The 24,244-nt window shown below is 40.1% G+C and overlaps 2 protein-coding genes across 5 annotated transcripts in view; one reads left to right on the forward strand and one right to left on the reverse strand.

The window, feature by feature from the left end:
* slc1a7b (solute carrier family 1 member 7b) overlaps positions 1–9,069 on the forward strand; it is a 41,081-nt gene extending 32,012 nt beyond the window's left edge. Inside the window, exons 8-11 of the mRNA XM_034581949.1 lie at positions 915–1,109; positions 4,744–4,878; positions 5,073–5,172; positions 6,132–9,069. Of these exons, the coding sequence (XP_034437840.1) occupies positions 915–1,109; positions 4,744–4,878; positions 5,073–5,172; positions 6,132–6,392 (691 nt within the window). The 3' untranslated portion in view covers positions 6,393–9,069. The remainder of the gene's footprint in view (positions 1–914; positions 1,110–4,743; positions 4,879–5,072; positions 5,173–6,131) is intronic.
* A 1,484-nt stretch (positions 9,070–10,553) lies between these two features.
* podn (podocan) lies at positions 10,554–23,475 on the reverse strand. 4 transcript variants are annotated; one of them, XM_034581946.1, is made up of 12 exons: positions 23,327–23,465; positions 22,486–22,568; positions 19,267–19,554; positions 19,050–19,143; positions 17,186–17,250; positions 15,813–15,922; positions 15,566–15,722; positions 15,281–15,396; positions 14,846–15,059; positions 14,200–14,643; positions 13,100–13,248; positions 10,554–11,021 (listed from the first exon to the last, which is right to left on the reverse strand). In XM_034581946.1, exons 3-12 carry the CDS (start codon positions 19,534–19,536, stop codon positions 10,865–10,867), a joined length of 1,776 nt encoding a protein of 591 aa, XP_034437837.1. In that variant the 5' UTR covers positions 19,537–19,554; positions 22,486–22,568; positions 23,327–23,465; the 3' UTR covers positions 10,554–10,864. The 4 variants fall into 4 exon arrangements, with proteins under 4 accessions (XP_034437837.1, XP_034437836.1, XP_034437835.1 ...); XM_034581945.1 differs by having other exon boundaries at positions 19,267–19,578; XM_034581944.1 differs by lacking the exon at positions 22,486–22,568 and having other exon boundaries at positions 23,327–23,475.
* Between the last annotated feature and the right edge of the window lie 769 nt (positions 23,476–24,244).

Here is a 24,244-nt window from a genome sequence, read left to right on the forward strand (position 1 = left end):
GGCTTGAGGGAGAGAGGGGGAGCAGCTTCAAATTCCTGGGCGTCTACATCAGTGATGGCCTCACCTGGACACTAAACACCACCCAGCTGGTCAAGAAAGCACAACAGCCGCTGTACTTCCTGAGAAGGCTGAGGAAAATTGCCACGTCACCAAAGATCCTCAGCAACTTCTGCAGCTACATCATTGTGTGGTATGGGAGCACCACTACAATGGGCCGCAAGCGCATGCAGAGAGTGGTAAAGACTGCTGGGAGGATTGTCAGGACATCAGTAGCCTCTCTGCAGGACATCTACCACCGCAGAGTCCACAGAACAGCCTGCTCCATTATTAAGGACTCCACCCAGCTCCAACACAGACTGTTCACACCAGACTGAGGAACAGCTTCTATCCAACAGCCATCAGATTGTTAAATAGGTCAAATACTCACTGGCCCTGACACCAGCCTGGACCGACTCAACACACAGATCCTTCACTCTGCAATGAGTGTTTTGCACAGACTCAATAAGAACATAAATCTATAGCACTACCTTGCCCTAATGCTTTATTGTACATATTCATATTTTTTTATTTGTCATACTTTGATATTTTTTAACTCTTAAAAAACACGGTATTCAGAGTGGAAGGCAAAGAAAGAATTTCATTGTACACGCCTGTATATATGTAAATAAACGCTTTGATCTTCGAGATGTGTTAGCTGGGCTCAGATCAGTCAGATACATCTGTGCATGCTGAATGTCTTACAAACATGATCGCATGTTTTCTTATTCGTAAGAGTGTCAGCTGTTTCTCTCACCACAACAAACTGGAATAGTCCCCAGTTGTTAGCAGATATACTCAGGACAATTTGAGAAGCGGTTATGTTATTGACTTTTGAATCTTCTGAGCTCTTTGTTCTTCTTCTCTGTCTTCCTCAGCTCTGCCACATTGCCTATTACCTTCAAGTGCCTCTTGGAGAACAATCACATCGATCGTCGTATCATCCGATTTGTGCTACCCGTGGGCGCCACTATCAATATGGATGGCACTGCTCTCTACGAGGCTGTGGCAGCGATATTCATCGCACAAGTTAATAATTATGAGCTGGACTTTGGCCAGATCATCACCATCAGGTCAGTGGACCGTGCTCTATACCATCTGCGCTTGTAAGCTCATTAACATGGGAAAGATATCATTGGATTTGAAAGCAATGATGTCAACAACAATAAATCCTTTAAACTGTAGAGCAGAATCATCACGGAATATATATGTCTCTGGTTTTTTAACATATCCACTTAATTTAATGACACATGGGAGAGTAAATAGTAGGTTGGATGATGGATTAGAGGTTCCTTTATCTAATGAATGTGCCATATTTATTTATGTACACTTTTTATCCATTTATCTGTATATTTCGAAAGATGTTCACATTGTTTCATGAGCATCAATTACTTATTTTTGTGGGTTATTACTACACTATGCCATCAAACAGTAGAGATAACTCAGCCTTCTATCCCAGCTGTGCAGAAGAGCCAGCAATTGGTCATCAAAAGGTCCTGCTCTTCATCATGCAATCAAAGATCACTGTAAACATACAGAAAGTCATTGATGAGCATCTGAACCAGCAGTTTGAAATGATTAGCACCCACATACTTTCAAAAAAAGAAACCAAACCAAGGATTGAATCTCATACTGGTGGCAATCGGACAACAGTTTCCACCAGCTACAGTGTGGTGTCTGATCATAGAGATCATCCCAGAAAATAGAAGTGGGAGGCTACAGATGATTGTCTCATCTGAAGGTGTTAAAGGACCGTCCTCACATAAAGGCTTCATCAGAATAGAGAGCACTCTATTTCTGAAGCCAGGGCCACATGAATGGAAAAATTGCACTTTAGATGCCACAACACTGCCACAATATCTGTTTCCTATTACACAAAAATGTTAAAATAACAAGAGCTTTTGCACATAATTTTTTTTTTTTAATACTAGAATATATAATGTACAGTGTCACCACTTTACTATAGATTGATACTGATGCTTCAAATCCACATGTCTAAGTACGGACTTGCTTCTTCTCAGAACTTAAAATATTGGGGTGATGCCATAGCTCAATAGCAGATGACAATTCAATTTAAAGGACCCTTCTCCTACATGTATCTGTGTGAAGCTTCAGTCTCTCGTCAAAAGTATCTCCATGGTGTTGCACACAGCTGCAATCATGAGAAGTGATATTTCTGCCATGGGAGATGTGTTGGGGGAGGAGTTTCCATACACTGCAATGATCCAACAAGCTCTTTAATCAAAGCACACTATCGCCTTTAAGTGTCTTAGATCCGGTTTTAACCCCATAGAGTCAGTGCTGGGTAATGGTTTGGCTTCACCCATTGTCATTCTGCTACAGGGACAACGGTAAACCCCTGATTGTCTTTCCAAAATGAAGGAGGGACTCAAACCCTGAAATCCAGGGATTATACGTACATCAACAATAAGCTATGAGGAAAACCACACCACTGCAGTGAAACTCCTGTGTATACTAATTGGGCACATTCATCTGCTGGTGGTTCTGGTGAATTTGAGAATGCGTAAAATAGGAATGTTTATAAAAGATAAAACGTATGGAAATGTTTTCTGAAATATATGAATGCGAACATATGTGTTTGATTAAGTAATAAGAATAAGAATCATTTTTTACACAGTAGTTTAACAGACACTTATGTAATGTTTTTTTATAAAATATTCAATATCCTTGCAAAATTATGCATGTAGTAAGAAAATTGAAATTACTCCAGATGGCCGATCATTGTGAGGGCACGGTCATATCTTCTCCTTTAGAGATTGTCTACAAACATAAATTAAGACATTAAAATATTACATCTTTTGTAGCTGTCATCCTCCCCTATATTCGCCAATGGATGTTTCTTTTATGTATAATTTCATAAAGCAACTGTAGATTGAAAATATCCGCTTATCTCTGTCTGAAAAGAGCCATGTGGCCACGATAAACCACCATGTCCCAGTCACGCCACCGGGAGACCTCTGATCCCAACTCACCTCCCCCACCACTAGCATGCTGCCATGAGTGGTGGGATCATCATCCTCAACCTCCGGATCTGCACCAGACTTCACATGTGCAACAACATGCAGTTCACTGTCCACACACTGTCCACTATTATAGACACCACGCACCATCTGACATCACAGAGGATGGGACTAATCCACATGTAGAGGGACGGCCTCTGTGGAGAAGTTATTAGTCCATTCTGTTATCTGCTAACAAAATGAGGCCAGGCTTATCTTTTGATTGATTTCCAAAAAGAAGAAGAAAAAAAAACATTCATATAATTTGAAGTGTTTGTACTATGAGTAAGTTCTCATCAAAACAGCCCATGGATAAAATAGAGTGGTTCAATTAAAAAGATTGGCTCAGTGAGCAATAACAATACTAAAGCAGGGTAAACTGTGTTTGAGACTAATTGAAAATCTTTGTGTGTGGGAACTTAGATGTGATGGTCAGATCTTTCTCATTTTTCTAAAGACAATCTTTCAGACCATACAATATGGGTAAGAGTAGAATGGGATGCACTGACATGTTTTGCTGTCTGCCAAGCTTGGATGTGCAGAGGATGTTAGAGCAGCAGGAGACCAAACTCATAAAAGTCAGTTTTCCTGTTACTGCGTATATCGAAACATTGCTTTGTTAAATAAAAGAATACAAGTTGTTATTAGGAGCTGAATAATGTGACTTACTCCTTTGTTAATCCTATAGTGAATGACCTGTACCTGCACATATTTTGCTTGGATATGCACTTTGGCTTTTCTTCTAAACATATGTTGGACCAAGGACGGCACAATAGTCTTGCCTTGATTTCCATTTGTGTCCTTGTGTCCTTCCTGCCTTACCAGGAGCCTTAATATGTGAAGTTTTCCACTTAACTCCTGAAACTCACCATTTAGGAATATGGAGGAGGAGAAAATGCATCACCACAGTTTTGAAGCATTGATGTTGTTGGCTTGGCATGAAAAAAATATTATATACTGGAGGATACTGGCCTAGTCCACCAGTGTCTATATTATATGTGACCACATGGGGCGCCACACCAGAATTTTCAAATTTAATTTTATATCGCGTCAAACATTATCTCTATCCACTTCACCGAATGGCTTTAATTAAAAAAAGGAAGCATCAGGCAAATTACTCAACAAATGTTAAAGACAACAATTCAATATATTGTTTTTGTCAGTTAAATGTGCTTGCAGCATGCGGCACGGTCATAAAATAGCCCCATGACTTACAAAGTCAGAAAAGCAATGTTCTGTGATAAGAATTAAGAATTGCAATTACATGAATTAAGAGTCGAAGTACAACTCTTGTGGAAACATCAATGAAATGAAAAGGTGGTTGGTAGTTTAGAAATGGTTAAAATACATAAATTCCTAAATCTCAAACAAAGAGTCAATTTCCTTTTGTAGTCCCTAGGCATAAACTATTACTATATGTATCAATCAAATCAAATTTTATTTGTATTGTCCATATTCACAAATGACAATTTGTCTCATAGGTCTTAACAAGGTGCGACATCTTCTGTCCTTAACTCTCAACAAGAGCAAGGAAAAACTACCAAACCACCCCCACCCCCCCCCCCCCCGGTATTAACAGGGGAAAAAAACATAGAAACCTCAGAGGGAGCCACATGTGAGGGTTTGTATCAATTAAGGGAATAAGGTTTCGTTCTATAATCATACTGACATTCCATTTCTCTACCAGCATCACAGCCACTGCAGCCAGCATTGGTGCTGCAGGGATACCTCAAGCCGGACTGGTCACCATGGTGATAGTGCTAACATCCGTTGGGTTGCCAACCGATGACATCACTCTTATTATTGCAGTAGACTGGGCACTGTAAGTACCATGTGTGTATACCTCCATCACTTTTGCGGAACAGATTCAAACTAATCAAACAAGAGCAAAAACAGATGAGTCCCCTTTTAATCATGTCAGTTTCCTTCAGGCCAAAATGTCCAGAAATAGTGTATGAAATAATGTTTCTGGTCCGGTTGTTCATATTCTCTCCTCGATGTCTACCCCCTCTACAGAGACAGATTCCGCACCATGGTGAATGTAATGGGCGATGCTTTGGCTACAGGCATCATGGCACACATCTGCAGGAAAGACTTCTTGCAAGAGGGAGATGGGGTGAGTTAAGGGTATTTTCTCTGCAGAAAGTAACAGGATCATACACAAACTTAGTTTTGTCTTTGATAACAGAAAGGATCCACATGTGTATCTGCATACAGAGCAGGAAAGTGAGAACCGATCGCAAGTGGTCCCTCGAGATATGTCTTGAGACATCTTCTAATGCCAGGTGTGAAGTGACGTACTCAGAGCTGTCCACTTGCATGATCAAGCTGTTACAATGAAATATGGACCCCAGTGTGCTGGCAGTACTGAAGCTACAGCCACACAACAATGTTGTAGTTTTAAAATGCATCACCTCTACTACGTTTACAGGTGGCATCCCCAACACACCCCACAAAACCCCCCAAAACTAAAAAGTATTTTGGAAAACACTGCTGGATAGACTGTATATAAAGTTGAACGTCATGACAACTTCCATAAGAGAAGCCATATCATCTTGATCACCTCATAATGGCTCTGCGTAGTACTGGTTAAAAAACATGCTTCCTCCATGTTAGTGGATGGGATATGGACCAAAGTCAAAAGTCAAAATACACGTCAAATAATTTTCTCTCAAAGATGGTCTCTGTCATTTTAGGTAGTTCTTATTTGTCAAAACCTTACTTTTCCCAGTAAGTTTGGTTTTCAATATTTGATGCAATAAGAACGGGGTGAATCATCATGATATCTTAGCCTCATTTTTCTAAAACAAGAGGAAGTGGAGATGTGTCGTCCATCTTTAATTACAGTCTTTTGGTATGGCCAGAGATTTATTTTCTGCCACATGTTACTTATCCGGTTTAGTTTTTGGTAAATACTCCATAATAGCAGAAATTAAGGAAGGAAGGATTCATTTCGTTGCAGTTATTGAAAAGTTATTGTCAAACTCAATTTTATGATTTCATATAATATCTCTGTTTCCTTCCTTACATCTTAAACTCTGATCATCCCACAACTTCCTCCCTTGACCCCCCCAGGTGCCACTGATCTGCGAGACCAAACCCACCCTGAGCACCCCACCTTTGATGAACTGTCACAACAACAATGGCAACTACCGGCCCCCTTCCTCAGGGATCAAACATGAGCTCCTCCCTCCTGACGTGGCCCGGCTCATGCAGCTTGAAGAGGGCGTGCGGCCGCTGACAGAGAGGAAGAAGCCACCGATTCCTCCAAGGCACCTGAAGAAGGGCAAAGAACAGTGCACCATTGACATGAATGGCCTTGAGACCAACGTATAGCCTCCCACTGGAGGTTTATGTGTTGACTGTGTAGTTGTGCTGATCAGAGCCTCGGAGCAAAGAACACCAGTACAGGTGGGAGGACAGGACGACTGAGCTCATCTTCACAGCATGTGTTTGATTAAAATGAACAGATAATTCTATAAATATTAAATGTCCTTCGTCTGGACCTTCAGGTTGAACTACTAAACTCCCAGACTCTGAAAGCACACGTGAGTACTTACATTGATGAACTGATTTCTATTTGATATCTACATTTTATATGATTTGCTGGTTTCTTTTTTGTTTTCTGTGCAACATGTTAATAAGACAAGTGTTTACTTTGTTTTATACTACTGCAAACAGCCAGTTATTTGAGTCATATAAGAGACGAGTCAGGACTGCAAGAGTCTGGTGTGAGCTGAATGGCAAGGAGGCAAAGTGAAATGTCCTAATTGTTTAATTTTGCCTTAACAACGCTGGTGGTGCTACAGGCTGACTGAGGAACAGGAGAAGCAATTTCACCAAACTTCTACTGTGGTCATGATTTAGCGTACAAACATGCAGTAGGATAGAGATTTTAAGTGAGTTAAACTTCCCTGGCACTTGAACAGCCTCAAAACATCTACTGGTAATGTAACGTAAACCAAGTGGCTCTTGTATGTAGTGTGAGTGAGTTTATTTGCTTCTGTTTGCGATGGCCTGTATCATTTGATACCAACAGCACATGAACTTCTGATGCACTGGTTGATATAACCTGTCGACATGATCCACTGCCTGAAGTCATTCATGTGAATGTTAGGCTTGGATGTTTTCAGGTCTGTGATTATACACTCTGTGTCTGTGGAAACACGTACTGGTCTCTGTATTCCTCCATAAAGTACTGACACCCTCACAGAAATACATGGGGGACAAATTATATTCCTTTGTTCATTACTTTGTTGTATAGTGAGCACAGTGATCAGAACATTTTACTGTTATATATCATACATCAGTGTTGAGCATCATCATCTGTTTTTTTTATTATCTACATAAAACAAGCAAAGCTTTGCAGCCTAGTTTTGTCACAAGAAATGAGTGAACATGTTACGGTTATTCTATTGTGGGAATTTGTGGACCAAGTGAATTTAGTGCGCTCTAGATGCAGAGTGACTTCGGCTTACAGTCTTCAGGCGATGCAAAAGTACATTGCAAAGTTCAGCCAGAGGTAATATGAGGCTGCAGCAGTCAGAGTTTGACAGATCTTGTAGTTAAACACTGTCAGGACTGAATTACTTCTCAAGGTGCACCACCCACAACATGAGGTTTTTAACCTGCTTCATTCATACAAGTACCTCTTTTTCTCGTAGCTATATGCCTTCACTGTGTACATGTGAGGAACCACAGAGTTCAGATTTTCGCAGGAACTCTCTGTCTCACTTTCTTACAGATCAAACACTCCTACACCAAATTGCACACTCTAAATTTGGAAAAATACCTTGTTACCTCAGGCTGAACTTTAAAACTTTCCGATTTGAAACTGTGTCATTTACACCATGTGTTTTAGCAAAATGTTTCCGCTGTTATCCTCCTGATCTGGAGCCATGTCCGAGCACACTCAACACAAAGTGTGAGTGGGGATCAGTAACTGTAAACAAAGATGATGACAATGTCAAAAACATCCTGGATGCAGATGGTGTTATCTTGTGCTGCTGACGTCATTTGGAGCCAGAGTCTGTGCAGCAGTGATGAAGGGGCGGAGTCTTGGTATCAAGGTCGTACAAGTCCACTCACCCCACCAATCACAGTCACTTTCAGCTGTCAATCATGAGATCTCAAACAACAACTTAAAAACACACTTACCAGAAAAATGAAGACTCAAACATACACCAGCATTATAGAACTACCTCAACAGAAAACATCATGAGGTGAAGGAAAGATGTGAAGTAGACTTGGTGCCAAAAAAATCTGACTGCGCTGACAATACTAGCCAATAATTGTACGATGGTGAATGGTGGAAAAAAAAAAGACATGTAATGTAATGGATGTTATTAATGTGTGGCAATGATAAATGTGGTTGTCACAAGGAATTGTTGGAAAGCATTATCATTTCCTATCATGAAGGATGACCTGTGTACCTTATGTTAAAGGAGATTAAAAAAGGGAAGCACTGAGGCTCATTTCCGTACTATTTCAAAAATTGGACCGGCTCTTATCATGGCTGCCACTGAGTCATTTCAATGTTTGGAACCTTTCTAAGCTATAAATGACTAGTTGGCTGAAGACATCAGTGCACTGCTGGCTCTTCATCGTCACACCATCTCCCACATCTCTCTTCCCACTTGGGTGCATAGTGAGTCACCAAGATTATTTGAGAGAAGCTCAGTGTGCTGCAGCAAAATAGCCGTTGACTGGTTGCGCCAGAATGAGACCGATATCTGCACTACCTGCAGAAATGATCAGTGACGCTGAACCTGCTGAGATAGTGATCAGATGTTCTGGTGAATGTTCAGAAATGCAAAGTCTTTTCAAATTATTTATTGGTGTGTTTGATGACCGTATATGTGACAGTACAATACTGCTGTATGTGAAAGTGACACTGAAATCATAGCAATATAGTGAGTGATATTTTAAATGTCATATCTAAATACGTTCCATCTTCTTATATAAAACTGGTGCAGACTGAAGTAGCATTGAAGCTGAAATCGGTTTATGTTTTGAATATGTCATTCACAAGTTAAAGAATCTGAAAAGATATGTCTAACATCCTCCACATTGTAGGTAAATCACTGCATTTAATGGATATTACTGTACCAAAACAAATACTTCACTGGCTGTGTGTCACACTAAACACCATCGGATTGATTTGAAAGTAGTGCTGAAACAGCACTCTTATTACAATTTGTCAATTGAAAGAGAAATTCTAGAGATCCAATTTAATTAGATTAATAATTCAAATTATTCATGAGGTCAAAATTGTCAAGCTAAACTTGCAAACCTTACGATTTCAGTCCTGGTTTGATTTAGTTACTGGGGGCAACAGAATGTACATTTTTGTATGATACATGTATTGGACGCTGGGAGCAACAGACACACAACTGACAATGTAAGAAGAAGAAGAAGAAGAACAGCAAAAAGATCTGCTTCTGAGCACGGCCAACAAATTTTTGCGCTAATCTATGATGTCACAATGTTTTAGTTAACAGTCTTGGTTGTACTGCATTGTGCAACACATCAGGATGTCTAGGCACCATGCTCTGTGATCTCTTGAGCAGTGTATGCCACCTGAGAAATGAACACTGCCAGTAACCATAACAACTTAAACTTAAAGGTCCAGTGTGTAGGATTTAGGAGGATGTATCAGCAGATGTTTTCATGTCTGTAAAATCCCTGAAACTAAGAATTATTGCATTCTCATACTTTAGAATGAGACCTTTCTATCTACATCAGGTAACATGGTAGACTACTTGGAAGATCCTCTTCCAAGTTGTCTACCATGTTTCTACAGTAGCCCACAACAAACAAACTGGACACTGGTTCCACAAAGGACCTTTCATAATATATATTTTTTCCTTTTGACTTTCCTTCTTCTACACGCTTGGAGTGGGGTTAAGTCTCTGGGGTATTCAACTAGATGCAAATGTGACACCACCGCTAGATGCCACTAAATCCAACACACTGAACCTTTAAGGAATACAGTGCCTATATAATGAATATTTATAAAAATGTATAAATATGTATATATAAGTATTTATTGTACTGACAATTTTAAGGATTGTTACTTTAAAGGTTCTTTAATGTTATATTTTGCTCTGTTATTTTTCTTTTCTACTTAATATCATAATAAATACTTAAGACTTTTGGAGGGTTGATATAATAAAATCACCTCTGGCTCGAGAGATTGATTGACTGCTCTAAAGTAACTAACCAATAGATTACTCATTCAAATTGAAATAAAGCCATGTTTGAGACTTGCAGTGTTTCATTCAACAGCCACTGTGGGTGTGTTGGTTTCAGTGGGAGTCCAACTGCTTATCTGGCCACTCTTGTTAAAACACAAATAGTTTCACAGTATTTCTAGTAAAATCAATTGAGTAAGCCAGGGAGAAGGGACAGCCATAAACCAAATGAAAGCATGCATTAAGATGCACAAAGTATAAACATCTGCTTAAAGGTGCAAACTAATTTTTCATTTTGATACAGAGACATTTTCAAAGGAAAATTCGTGAATAGATTTTTCTTAGAATAAAGCAGAATAACAAAATGTAAACGATAGAAAGATGTTGTACGGCAACAGTCAATACAATATGAAAGCTCAGATATAAAGATATACTAACCAGCCCATACAATGGAAACTAAAGTAACTTCATCTGGTATCCTGCACCAGAAACATGTGACTCTGCCACTCAGCACAATACGATAATGAACCAGGACAACTACATTCACAGGTTCATTCCCATTTAGATAATATTTCTGTCCTTCACACAATCAAGTCCAGTTTAATTAAGCGTCTCTTATGTTTCTTGCTCCTCCTCCATCATCATATCACCCTCCATGTCGTCTCCTTTAAAGGGAAGGTCAGTGTTTGCTGTGCCAATGTCCAGCACTTGCAAGTTGGACAGGTGGGCGAAAGAGCTCTCATCCACAGAGTTCACAGACAGGCGGTTAAACCTTCATGGGAGACAAAGAGAGGAAATGTATGTGAGAAGGCGAGGGTTTAACAGCAGTTGACATTCACAAATGTCATCTGTCATCTCTCCACTCAGGGATCAGTACAGTGGGATCCATCTGTTGAGCACATATTTCACACTGAGCAACACCCACAACACATATATGTGCTCACTTTACATCAAAGTATTTCATCTAATTTAACCTGAAATCAACTGCATCTACTCTCATCCATCAGTGAAAATGCTTGCAAATGTTGTCTATGAACTTTAACAGCTAGCCAACATGCAATGCATATGGACATGCAATAAACACACACACACACACAAATCCTTTTTCCCCTTCCTTCACTGATGCAAAATAATGAATGAAATGGGTCAGCAGCTGATATGAACAACATGAAGAGGACAACAGCCTGGAAGGGTCAAGGCCCGTGAACACGAGCAATAAAGCAGCTAGGTTGAGGTCAGACTGAAAACCAAACAGAACAAAATCCTTGGAAGCGTTTGTCTGTAACCTCTTTGCTCTGCCGTCTGACAGCTGCTTTCAGCTGCTCTGCTTGCGGGCATAAGCCTGCACTATGTGAAACAAACCAAAGTGGAAAATTTGCTGAATGCACACAAGTTAGAGGAGATGGGGAGATTAGATATCAGTACTCTGCAAAATGAAGCTCAGTCCAACACAATAAATTTAGTTGATTAGTAACAGAAGAGGAATTTCTTGTAAAAAGTATATCATTTTCTATGAGTTTAGATTATGCCTTGAAATGTAAAAAGAAGACTTTATAAACAAAAATTTGAACGGCTATAATCTCTATGTGTATCACAGTATGTTTCACAAATGTAAATACCAGGTTTGACAGTTATGAAAATGTGCTTATTGACTTTCTTGGCAGGAGTTACATAAGATTTATAACAATCTGAGGTCTCCACAGTTAATATAAAGCAACAGCACATGACCCCTATAAAACCACAGCAGGGATTTTACACTTGAGTTTTGAAAATATAATGTGATAATTAGTTTCCTTTAAAAGTACTGCAAGGCAGATTTCCTTACTTTTTGAAAGGGCAGGGTCAGCTGTTTCCCCCTGTTTCGAACTCACATACTATTAAGTAAGCTTATTCCCCAAAATTTCAAAATATTCCTAGATTAGATTTACCACTTAATAGTGCAGTGTCCGTTCTAAACCTGCCTGTATGGAATGGGCTGTTTGCTTGGCCCGTGGTAGAGCTGGTTGCAGCTTTGTTTCTGGAAAATGTAACAGTGGCCTGCAGTAACTGAGCTGCGGAAAGTGAAGACCTGCTGCAGGTCAACAGAACCCTGAAGCCACTGATGCTGCACTAAGAGCTGTTCACCTGTTTATTCAATGGTCAGTGAAACTCGACTCAGTAAGCAGAATTGCAAAATTGGAGAATCAGTTGTTGTTGCTGTAGTCTTCAACATGCCTGGTACATACTTTGAAGAGTCGCAGCCACCAGTCACCCGTGTTATCAAAGATTTTTAATATTGAGCATTTTGCGTGTCCGAATCGCACAAAATCTGACACTGCACTTCCATGCACGGGCACTTAACAAAACACCAACTCGTCCACAGACTGAAGACACACTTCCCTACCCCCACTGACTGTTTATTTACACCATGTTTTAAGCCTAAAGGTCCTTTGATATCCTCCTCTGGAGCCTAATTCACATTCGCAACACCGCACAAGTGGTCACCATTTACCTCAATGGGATTCGGCTGCAACACTGTTTACCCCTGAAACTCCAAGAGTGTTTTGTGGACTCAAACAATTCACCCACCCCTCCATCGGCATAGTGGTGAGTAGATAATGAGTGAATTTTCTTTTTTCTGTGAGCTATCTCTTTAAATAAAAGCATCAATCTCCTCACAGCTATGATTCGGTCACACTTGTATAATGTTTCCTGAGTTGGGATCAATCCAAATGGAATTCTCGTGCAATTACTTTGAAGCAAACTAAGTTTGTGCAAACAAACATGTTGGATGGATGGAGTGTTGATGAGCGCCTGACTATTAGAAGGAACATATGACTGAGACTAACAAATAGTTTGCATGGCCCTTACCGGAGGAAGATGCCTTTGATGTTCGGAGTGCCTTCGAATGCTGAAGCAGGAACAGTGGAGATGCGATTACTTTGTAGGTGAAGGTACTCCAGAGACTCAGGAAGGTCCGAGGGGATGTGCGACAGCTGGTTGGCAGACAGATCTAATGTCTAAAATTACAAGAGGCATCGTAAATAATCAAGCATAATAAAGCATTTTCGCTGATCTGTATGTTAAATCATTCTTAAATAAGAGGCAATATGCAGAAATATGTTTTATACTCAATATGTTACTTATAGCCATTTTGCACTGCAGGTTGCAAAGAATCAAGACAATTTATAGCCACTGTCAAAGGTTCTGTTTCTTGCTTCCACTTAAGCTATATTTTGTTGCTACTGAGGAGGTGATATAGATACCTTTTACAGGAATTAGTCACAACCCTGTAGTGCAATCTTGACAAAAGCTCCTGCCTGCCATCTCCACTTTTATATATTACCACTCCAATTGCCAGTGATTGCAATGCAAGTTTTGCAACCTTAAATACAACACTCACACATGCTGTGTGACAAATCAGTGCAGGTGGTGCCTGACAGACAAGTTTTCCTCTTGGGCTTAGCTGGCTGCAGGCTTGCTGCTGAGATAATTCAGTAGTGCACACTTTTATACTTTTCTTGATGGCTACTGCTGACACTTTCAGTATTTGATAAAACTTCTGCCATTATTACCAAGGTCCCCAAAGTCCTTTTACCAAATGTCTACCAATTACTTTCACTCAATAGCAGAAATAACCATGGGCCACAGACATGACCCTCTCCTCTGTATATGACAGGCCCAGTAGCACTAATATGCACTTTCCTGGTTTCAGAGCAGTGCCGTTGATCTTGATTCACTTGCATAGAAAAGCTATAGTCAGCCTTACTTTTGCTCTTTTAATGGTAAACATCAATGTTTGTAAAATTCAGTGGGAGCACAAGAAGGAGCTAGTAAAAGGAGCCTCATAACTGTCAGAAATATTGATGTTATGAGAAGCCCCACGTTACGAGAAGTAAGTTTATGCAGTGGACAACTAGGGCTAACGTCTTCCACTATTATCTGATCTGTGTCCCCCATCAGACACTCACTGTGAGCGCACTGAGCTCCATCCAAGCTCCTTGGTAGACTGAGTTCAGTTTCAACTGGTTGTTACTCAGGATGATCTTTTGCAGCTTCTCCATGCCCGTCAGTGCACCATCCGGAATAGAGTTGATCTGATTGTTCTTGATTTCGAGCACCTGCAGGCTGCGCGGAAGACCCAGGGGCATGGAGTGAAAGTTGTTCCCCGACAGGTCCAGTCTTTCCAATTCGCGCAGCTTCCTGAAGGCTTCTCTGTGAACATTTTGGTTGGTCAGCTTGTTGTAGCTAAGATTGAGCTCCGTTAGGGTGTAAAGCAGGGCCAGGTCATTCCGGCCAAGTTCAGAAATCGAGTTGTGGAGCAGCATTAGGGTCTTGGCCCGTCGAGGCAAGCCCCGGGGAACCCGCTCCAGCAAATTGTTATACATGTGTAGAGTATGCAGCTTCTTTAAACCCTGGTGAAAAAGCAAATAAAATATTCAAAAGTGATCCATTATTACAAAGAAATTCAAAATGTCAAATGTGAAGCAGTGGAGAATATCATCTCATCAAGGGCTTTCTTACAATTGAAAATCCTCGATAAAATCATCATGTTATTACACGATCGTGTGATTCTGTGAAAGATCTAAGAGAATATGAAATGAAAGAGAAACGTACCTGGAAGGCACCTGGGTGGATGGAACGGGAGCGGATGTTGTTATTGTGGAGAAGCAAGTACTCAAGGTTTCGGACAGAGATAAGAGCGTCTCCGGGGATGCTGCGGATGGAATTCTTCTCCAGGTGAAGCAGCACTAGATTGCGAGGCAGACCCTTGGGGACGACGCTCAGATTGTTATTTGACAAATCCAGGCACTCCAGGCTGTTCAGTTGGCTACCAGAAGAGAGGGAGAGGAAGTCATCAAATCAGTTCTCTGATCCTGAACTGTGTTGCTTTCTCTCTGCTGCTGCAACACAAGAGTTCACACATAAATTCATTTGTAATCAATGCGTTGTGGTGCCATTAAGGCTTTACACAGGGCCATAGCATCAGCATGCTTGAATATATTAACAATATATTAACCACTGAGGGTCTGTGAGTGAGGATTTTTCCACCTGAAAGTCTCGTTGTCCATGCCCTCATTGCTGAGCAGATTGTTCTGGAGATACAACTCTCTTAGGTTTTTCAAGTTGTCAAAAGCCCCAGCTGGGATTTTCTCCAACTTATTACTCTGTAACCACAGGAACAATCCAAATGTTAGCATCGTGGCCATATTCATGAGTTAAAGACACAGATGTCATCCACCCAACATCTAAGTGCAAACTTAAGCTGGAAAACCATCTGGTATCTTATATTATTCTCTACTCTCCTGGTAGTATGCAATGGTACAGGTGCCATACCTTTAGATGAAGACGATAAAGGCTGGAGGGCAGGTTCTTGGGTACAACCCGCAGGAAGTTGCTTGACAATGTTAGGATATCCAGATTGTCAGAAGCATTGAACATGTGATCAGGAAGCCCTGCATCAGTCAGCTTGTTGTTATGGAGATACACAGACCTGGGAGCCACAAGGGATACTGCAATGTGTAACTGGACATAAAACTTCCAGAAAGAAGGGATACATTTACACAGATACACACATTCGTACCTCAGTTTTGGTTTATGGCCAAACGTATATGGGTAGATCTTTGAAAGCTCATTCGCAGCAAAATCAGCACTAACCAAAGAGGGGGGTAAGACCTTTGGTGCTGAAGTAAGCTGCAAGTAAAAGAAAACAAATATCCTGTTATGATGCTGCAAAAACTCTTAGTGGACAAATAGTGTCTGTCTTTGAAACTGGAGTCTGCAGTTTTCATCCTCTTTGTCAAAGGTTACTTTTTCTTTCAACTATAACCACAATCTTTCCCTGATATAAATAGGTATTTTAGCCTAGCTGGTGGTGGGGCTCCTGAGATACAATGTTGGTCGCTTGGTCACTTATTCAGACAGACCACCAATTGCAGACATTTTGTGGTTTGTGTTAAATGTCTGCTGTCAACGATCCAGGGAAACACAAAATCTTCTGGATGGTTTGGTACAGACATTCATCAAGAATTTTAACTTTGAACTAGTTTTAACTAGTTAAGACTCAACATCTAGTTGTCCCCTGAAGATGAGCATTAATAACTTTGGGCATCCTTTAACTTTTTATCCAGTGCCACCATGACGTCAAAATGATGATGTCCCAATACCTGCAAAATAAATGTTATTGCCAGCAGCCTCGGCTATATAAGTGCAAATTAGAAAATGTTAGCACTAAGATGGTGATCATGGTAAACAGTGTATACGTGGAGATTTGACATGAGCATGCTAATATGGTAATGATATCTCAAAACGGACAGTCTTACAAAGCTGCTCGACTCTTACTCTTTTCTAACCGTAGATAATTACAAACAGGGATGTTTTGAAAAGCAACAATAATACATTCTTGTGGTTTTTCTAATATTTTCTTTGCTACAGCTTGTCCATCATCTCCAAAGAAGAAAGGCAATCTGTGTACCCCTTCATGAAACAGCACAGTTTACCACAAGTACAACTTCACCGTAAAAAAAGCAGTGAATATAGAAATCCGGGAAGCACTGGTGAGATTAGATGTTCATTTAGAGCTCTCTTTTTTATAATATGGTTTATGGATTAAAGCAGCATGGGTGTCTTTGAGGCTTAGGGAGCACTTTAAAATCCCCTATTCTTCCTGTATCCTGTTTGCATATTCATCCCTGTAAAGGCACAAACAAATCTGGCCATCTTTTCTCTTTTCTCTGTGTCCAAAAGGGTCAGTAACATTTTAGCTCTGACCAGCTGGCACAGACATACTGAGAGTCATTACAAGCATAAGCTCACACAGAGCGTATGACTGCCACCTCTCTCGGCCAGCTGGCACTATGTCACGGTACTATAACAGAATAGAACAGGAAGATGAAACTGTAAAAGATGAACTTGCTGTTGCATGATTGCGGCTGGTAGAACAAACATTTGGCTCACCTTGTTATTCGCCAAGTATAAATAAGCTAGCTCTTCCAGCATCTCAAAACCTTCATCTTCAAGGCCTGTCAAGAGAAAAACATACCGCAATGGTTTTTGTTTTAGTAAGTTTCAAATTTCAGATGTCTTCAGTTCACTGACTCATAGTTAGTTTATTATGTACTTTGTTGATTTTGTCTCAGTTAGGCGCTGGTAACACCATGACATTTAAAACAAATTCAGTATGTTCCTGAACAGTTTTGAACAGGTAATTTAAGATTTAATTGGTAATTTAAGGTTTAATAAATTGTGTTTCCACATTAAATATATACAAGCAACTAGACCTATCTTATATATTTTGTTGAGTTATGTACCTACATTGTCCAAAATGGTCCCAGCAATTTTCATCAAAATGAACAAAATGGACTATCCAGTTTTAAGTAGCATTTTTATGCTACACTCTTTTAGATCTTGGTCATATTTAACTATATTTCTTATATGTTTATAATTGTGGTGTCTAAAAGTTAGGACTGGAATAGGAAAGTGATCTGTCTGAGCCAGTTGGAAAAAGGAAGAGTTTTTAGTTAACTGACTCTCGGCACAGCCAATTTGTCACAAAGTGAATTTCAGGAAGTTGACAGCAAAGTTAGGAAGATTTGGATTCGAAAATTATTTGGCAATAAATGATTCCAGATTGCAAGTGTACTTAAAGATGTAAGAACATATGTAGTCTTTTCTTTTGTATACATACAAACTGTGATCAGGTTTGTGTGAAGCACTTTGTAACCTCGTTTAGATAAGTGCTATACAAATAAAGTTATTATTATTATTACACAATCTCACCACACTACCTCACATACAGTATGTCCCCTTACAACAAAATGTTTAATTCCCAAAGAATTGGCAAGCTGCAGTCAGTTGAGCAAGAAAAACAAAAACCAGCAGTAATCACAGCTGGCCAGAAATAAACAGAGCCACAGTATCTTCAATTTAGAATCCCCAGAATGGTAATGAGCAACTGTCATTAGCTGCACAAACAGTGTCAAGAATACATGACTCACGCTTTGTTAGTGGTTAGTGTAGATGGAATGGGTTGACTAATAGAGCAACCTGGAGCTATATTGGTAAGGGTCAGGGTTACTGTGAACTTGCAATGTTGTTTGCATGCATCCACATTTCAGAGCATTACTTTCTGCATTTTCAAGTGATACTGATGTGAACAACTGATATATATATATACCAATATACAAACTGATATATATACAAACTGTATACATCTGCATTTTCAGTATTGAGATTGGTCCCTATAAATACAACTTAAAGGCCCCATATTTTACACCTTTCTGGGATATAATTCGAGGTATTGGTACCCCAAAGATCAGTGGTTTAAAGTAAAAAAAAAAATCTACTGCAATGTGTATTTCCATGTCCTCTCTTCCGCCTCTCTCTGGTGCTCCAGACAGAACAGGCTGTTTTCACATGCCTCATTCATTATTTATGAGCCACTCCTCTGATTGGCTGCCTGCACTTCGAGTGACACGCGACCAGGCCTATCACCGGTCTCATTCTGGAGCATGGAAGATCTCTCTGGTAAACACAAATGGCGACGACCACAACTGAGAGTCACGCTATCTATGTTTGGATACAGCTGTAGAAGACCAACATTCACGGTCGGTTACAACAGGATGTTTCAGAATGGTGCTGACACACACAACAGTTCAGTGGCAGAACAACTCCAAATCGACCCATCGTTTTGAGCCTCCACAAGTCAGCACAGACTCAGAGCTGAGCAGGACATGTGGGCATCCAACTGTCTGACTATAATCTGCTCCCTTGCTGTACGCCAGAGTCCTGCTAGGTGTTTATGTTGTGTTACAGTGTTTACCCTCTGTAGTGAGCCAGTTGTTCTGAAGGTTGAGGGTCTCAAGCTGATACAGATGGGAAACGTGCTCCACTGTTACCTGCTCGATTTTGTTGTTCTGAAATCAGGACACAAAACACAGAGAGGAAAACATGATGAGTTTAGCACAGGTAACACAGTCCTTTCTGAGCTGAACTACAAAATGCAAATGCCTACTACTGCCTATGTGGGTGTGCAAGACCTGCAGTAAGAGACGGCAGATTTTATCTGACAAATCGGATGGAAACTCTGTGAGGTCGACTCCAGCGCAGTCCACTGCCTCCTCTGATGTACAGCTACAGTCTGATGGACACTGGACAGGCGGAGATTTTGTCGCCACTTTTGCAATGTCAGTCCCCATTATTGGTTCTTCCTCTTCCACTGGGTCCAGAGGGGCCTGGCATCGCACCAAAACCGAGGCCAAGAGCAGCACACTCAGGGCCCGCAGGAAGGAGGGCTTGGGAAAGGCCATGTTCACTGCTGAGCTCTCCTGTTGCACGAGCACATGTGCATGCGGTAAAGTTAAAATCATCAGGTTATGGATGAAACTTGCAATTTAGCTACTTTTTTGATACTGAAGCAATAGTAGGTGTCTTTGTTTTACTCTAGGACTTTCTTAATTGAGTATATGTTGGGTGACACCAAATAAAGTGGTGGGAGTAGCATTCTGTTGTCCCTCATCACTTTGCATTAAGGTAATCCTAAAGTGCGAGGAAGCCCACTGCCTGTCGGTGACTCATAACCAACTCATTCTGACATTTACTCTCCACAAAATGCAGAGAAACCCAGAAATAGTTCAAGCTTGTATAGTGAACAAGTTCATTTACTCAAAAGGGGATGTGGCTGAAAAAGGCAGGCAACGTTTACTTATCTACCTTAAACTCAACACAATGAGGTGAAAGATGCCAAAACCCTCTGAAGCACTGAGGGGAACTGCCGAGTTAGAGATGAATCTCTACAGGTTCATCACTGTAGGAGATATCTTTCAAAAACAAGTGGTCCTGTTATCCTTTGTAAATTGATAAATTTAGTGGGACAAAGTGTGGGAATGTGGGAATTGCTCTTTCACGTCTGAATGTGGAACACATCTCGTGAACTGTTCTTCTTATCGGCTTCACACCAAAGTGCAGTGTCAAAGTTGGCGCTATTTGGACGTGCAATGGACAGTTCAATATTAATAAAAATGTAATAAACAGATGACTAGCGCTCTGTAGCAGTCAGTGGTGCAGTGTACCCTCAGTCTGTGGACTGAGTTGAACATGTCTTCTTCTATGTCCACTGGTCATTTTAACAATTCGATTTTTTTTTATTTCACCATAATGGACAGATACAGACATTCTGGAGTATTGAATCAGTTGCTTAACAGACCTCTTGAATAGTCGACATGCAATGTATAAAAGAATAACAGCAGTAAATCACTAAAATGTATGTATTAACCCCAAACATGAACCGAATTAAAGCTAATTAAGTACATTTTATATAAAAACATTGACAATAAAATCTTCAGTACATAAAAAGCACTGCACAAAGGGACCAATAAAAAGTGACAGTATATTGTAGAACTGTTTGAGGAGGACTCACTAATGACAAGGAATAATTCTGAAGTAGCTCCAGAGGTCGCAGTGAATATGAAAACATCTGCTTCAATATATTTTTGATGAAGGTGGAAATAATATCGACAAAGTCATGAGGTTGATGCACTGACTAATACACCTGTACAAGTCCAGAAGGACATCTGTCCAGAAGGACATCTGTCCAGAAGGACACCTGCTACACTCCCTCACTCACTCACTCACTCACTCACAACAGTGAAATTTAAGTGTAAAAACGTATTGTTCAAACTGAATTTTTTTATTATTTTTCGAAACACATATTTTGTAGAGCTCTTCAAAATCTCAAAGCTTACATTTTTGACCATTTCCTGTGATTTCAACTTTAAACACAACACTTTGCTCACCCTAAGAAACTGCCTCAGATCAGGCAGCCTGTCGAGCCAAGTGTTCTACAATAACATGCATTTGGTTTCTTTCTAAATGTCAAAATGAATTCATGAGTCACAGTGAGTACTGCTCAGTCTGTGAAAACAGCTGTATAATGTTTACTGTGGCTGGAGGAAACAGAGCCCCTCAGGGGTGAAATGGAAGAAAAATATATAAGCATGGAAAATGTGCCTGTGCAGTTTGGTGAACCATCAAACTTGTTGTTTCCGGCTTTTATACGTATCTGGTATTCAAAATAAAGATTGGACCCTCAACTATGAATAACCTGCATGTTTTTCTGTTAACTGCAAAAGTTGTGCATGCTAAAAAGCTAAGTGGTGATGGCGTACATATTAAACCTGTGAAATATTAGCATTTTGTCATTGTCCTTTGAGCATATTAGCATGGTCACTAGCGTGGCAATGGACTTTTGGTCTTGATATTCTGATGATCAAAGACTCGAAACTCCTTCCCATGAGTCAGTATGTTTACATGCAAATGTCAGATTATTCAGAAAATTGGAAATTGATGCAGATCATTTAAACAGTCAAAATTGCTTTTTCCCAAATGCCCAAATAAATAACAATATCTGGGTTTTAGGGATATTCTTTGTAAATGTAAACAACAAATTCAGAAAATGCTATTTAAAAGGGGTTTTATGGCAGTTTGCAACACACTGCCTTTTGCCTGTTTACAGTCAGCTCTGTGAGTTGTACACAAACCAATTACACAGTTTGCGAGGCTCGGGTAGAGAACTAAGCTCATGAAAAGCCCACAAGAGACACACCTATTTTTAAACATTATGAAAGACATGAAGCTATGAACAGGCTTTTCTCTGAAGAGTAATAAAGTTAGAAGACGCGTAGCCAAATGACATCATGGCTCCATGTAAACAGAAGTAGTAATAGAATATTAGCAATGTTAACAGCTCAGTATTTGTGGTCTTTTTTTGGAATAAGGACAAAGAACTGAACATTTAGTGCACATAAACGTTTTGAATGCAACCAGAAACCTTTTCAGAAAGGTTTTTGCAGTCTCGCAGTTGTTTTAATCCATTTAAATATGTGTCCTTGATTTATCAACTGTGTTCAAAACACTTTTCCACATGAGTATTTTCTTCTATGAGTCTTAAACCAGGTAGACATTTTTGAATGGCATGATGGGAAGTGTGGGACCCAGTTTCTTTTTTTTATCCATAAGAGAGACAGAAAAAATGCTGCTTCAAAAGAGATTCTTTTTAATCTGACCATCAAGTTAAATGTTTTGGAAGTTAATAAATCACTGAAGTAGCCCTTCAAAGCAAGCATATCTCGATCTTTTTCAACCCATCAACCTTCATCTCTCCCTACAGTGCCATTTCCAATTTGTGTTTAGCAAAATCAAAAAAGATATTGTATCTAAAATGTATATTAATTGCTGGAGGGTTTGCATTATTTACGTACCAGGCCAACAACAAAAGAAAGCCGTCTCTCTGCTCCTTTGTCTCTGCTGAGTTTGAAGCTTCAGTCCTCACCAACTGCAAGAGCTAATTTGAAAAAGGAACGTAAGCAGCAATCCTTACGCCTCGCTTGCTTGGCTTTACAATCATTCAACAATCATACATTCACAAACATCAGTTTCAGGTATATTTCATAAAATAATATGAATGTAGCCTTTTCATTTGTCTGGCAAGCAAAAGGACAGTGGCGTTTTCGGGGCTAGTGTTTGGTAAAGCCTTCAAAAAGCCCTTATCACCTCCAGCCATGGCAGCTCTCAAGAAGAACCTTTTCAGATTGTTTCACCACAGGCACCAGAAGGACAGTGGTAAACACTCTGACAAGTGAATGCACACACACAGGACATTTAAACAGCAGCATGGGAACACCCACATACAATGAAAAAAAAAAGCCTGACGTGCACTTGACTGTTCAATCTTGTCGATGGCTAGATTGAAAACAGCATCCAGGGCTCAGGGAGGAGTTTAAAGCCATCACTAGGTCAACAACCCACTCATATTACCATATAATTGTAGTTAAAGTGAAGAAAAAAAATTCTGAGCATTTTGAAAGTCATCATATTTTCATTTTGCTCTACTTTTTCTGAGCTGAGCAGAGGTTTTGAGGTGGATTTACTGCACTGTTAAATAGTCATCTGAAATATACATGCCAGAACTGTCATGCATGGATGAATGACCTTGATGCATAAAGCTAAAGTCTATGCTCCGTTTACCATAACAGCTACCTATAAGCAGGGAGCAGGAAAGTCTGCAAAAGCAACATGCTGGTTTATACAGTTTTACTTTACCCCTTCCACACGTTAGCTGAAATGCACTCAAGTCTGACGTCCAGTCCAAACACAGGCTGTCCCACAGCGAGCAAGGAGTCACCCAGCCACAGCAGATACCCTCCAGATGTGAGAAAGAAGTGGGAGTAGGAGAGAGAAAGTCAAGAGAAAGACAGGAAAGGGAACAGGCGAGAGTGAACGGGAAGGGAGTGAGTACGAGAGACAGCTCTGACCTGACTGGGAGCCAAAAATGAAAATTCTTTCCTGTTTTCCCTCATCTTTTTCCCCAAGTATTGCATTTTTTCCCATCAATGCAGGTCTTGTTAGAAGTTTGTGCTGTTATCACTGGGTTGTTGGAGTTTACTCTTGATTCATGCACTTAAAGAACTGATCAATTCGAACAGACAGGGTGGCCACATCTTGGATGTGAAACTGTAACAATTAAAACACAGTCTCGCTCTCTGGGGTGTAGTGACTCTGAACATCTGTGTTGCAGATTATTGATAAACGATGACACAATGTTGTATTAGGTATGTGTAAACAGTTTGTTCATCTGGTTGAGAACAGAAACATGTTATGAGATGACTTTCATTTCGGACACAGATGAGTCATCTCTAATATTTAAAAAGTGGAAGAGCAGCCTGCCAAAAAAGGGTGTCAGTGTATTTGGATTAGACCCCTTTTTCAGCAAGCCCACCTCCTGTTAGCCAGTGTGTAAACATCTGTTAGCATTACGATGCATTAGCACAGTTCCCTGAACTTCAATTTTATAGCTGAACATCATGACTGGAAACAGGGAACTTGAGAGCCTGGCTTTGTCAAAATCTAACAAAACTTTTTTCTTTTTCCACTCTTCACCATAGACTGTTTATAAAAATGTCTCCTCACAATATGCAGCACACAACAAACAATAAAAAAAAGTCACACTCAGCCTGTATT

Source organism: Hippoglossus hippoglossus, chromosome 4, assembly GCF_009819705.1.
Source record: "Hippoglossus hippoglossus isolate fHipHip1 chromosome 4, fHipHip1.pri, whole genome shotgun sequence".
Taxonomy (NCBI): domain Eukaryota; kingdom Metazoa; phylum Chordata; class Actinopteri; order Pleuronectiformes; family Pleuronectidae; genus Hippoglossus; species Hippoglossus hippoglossus.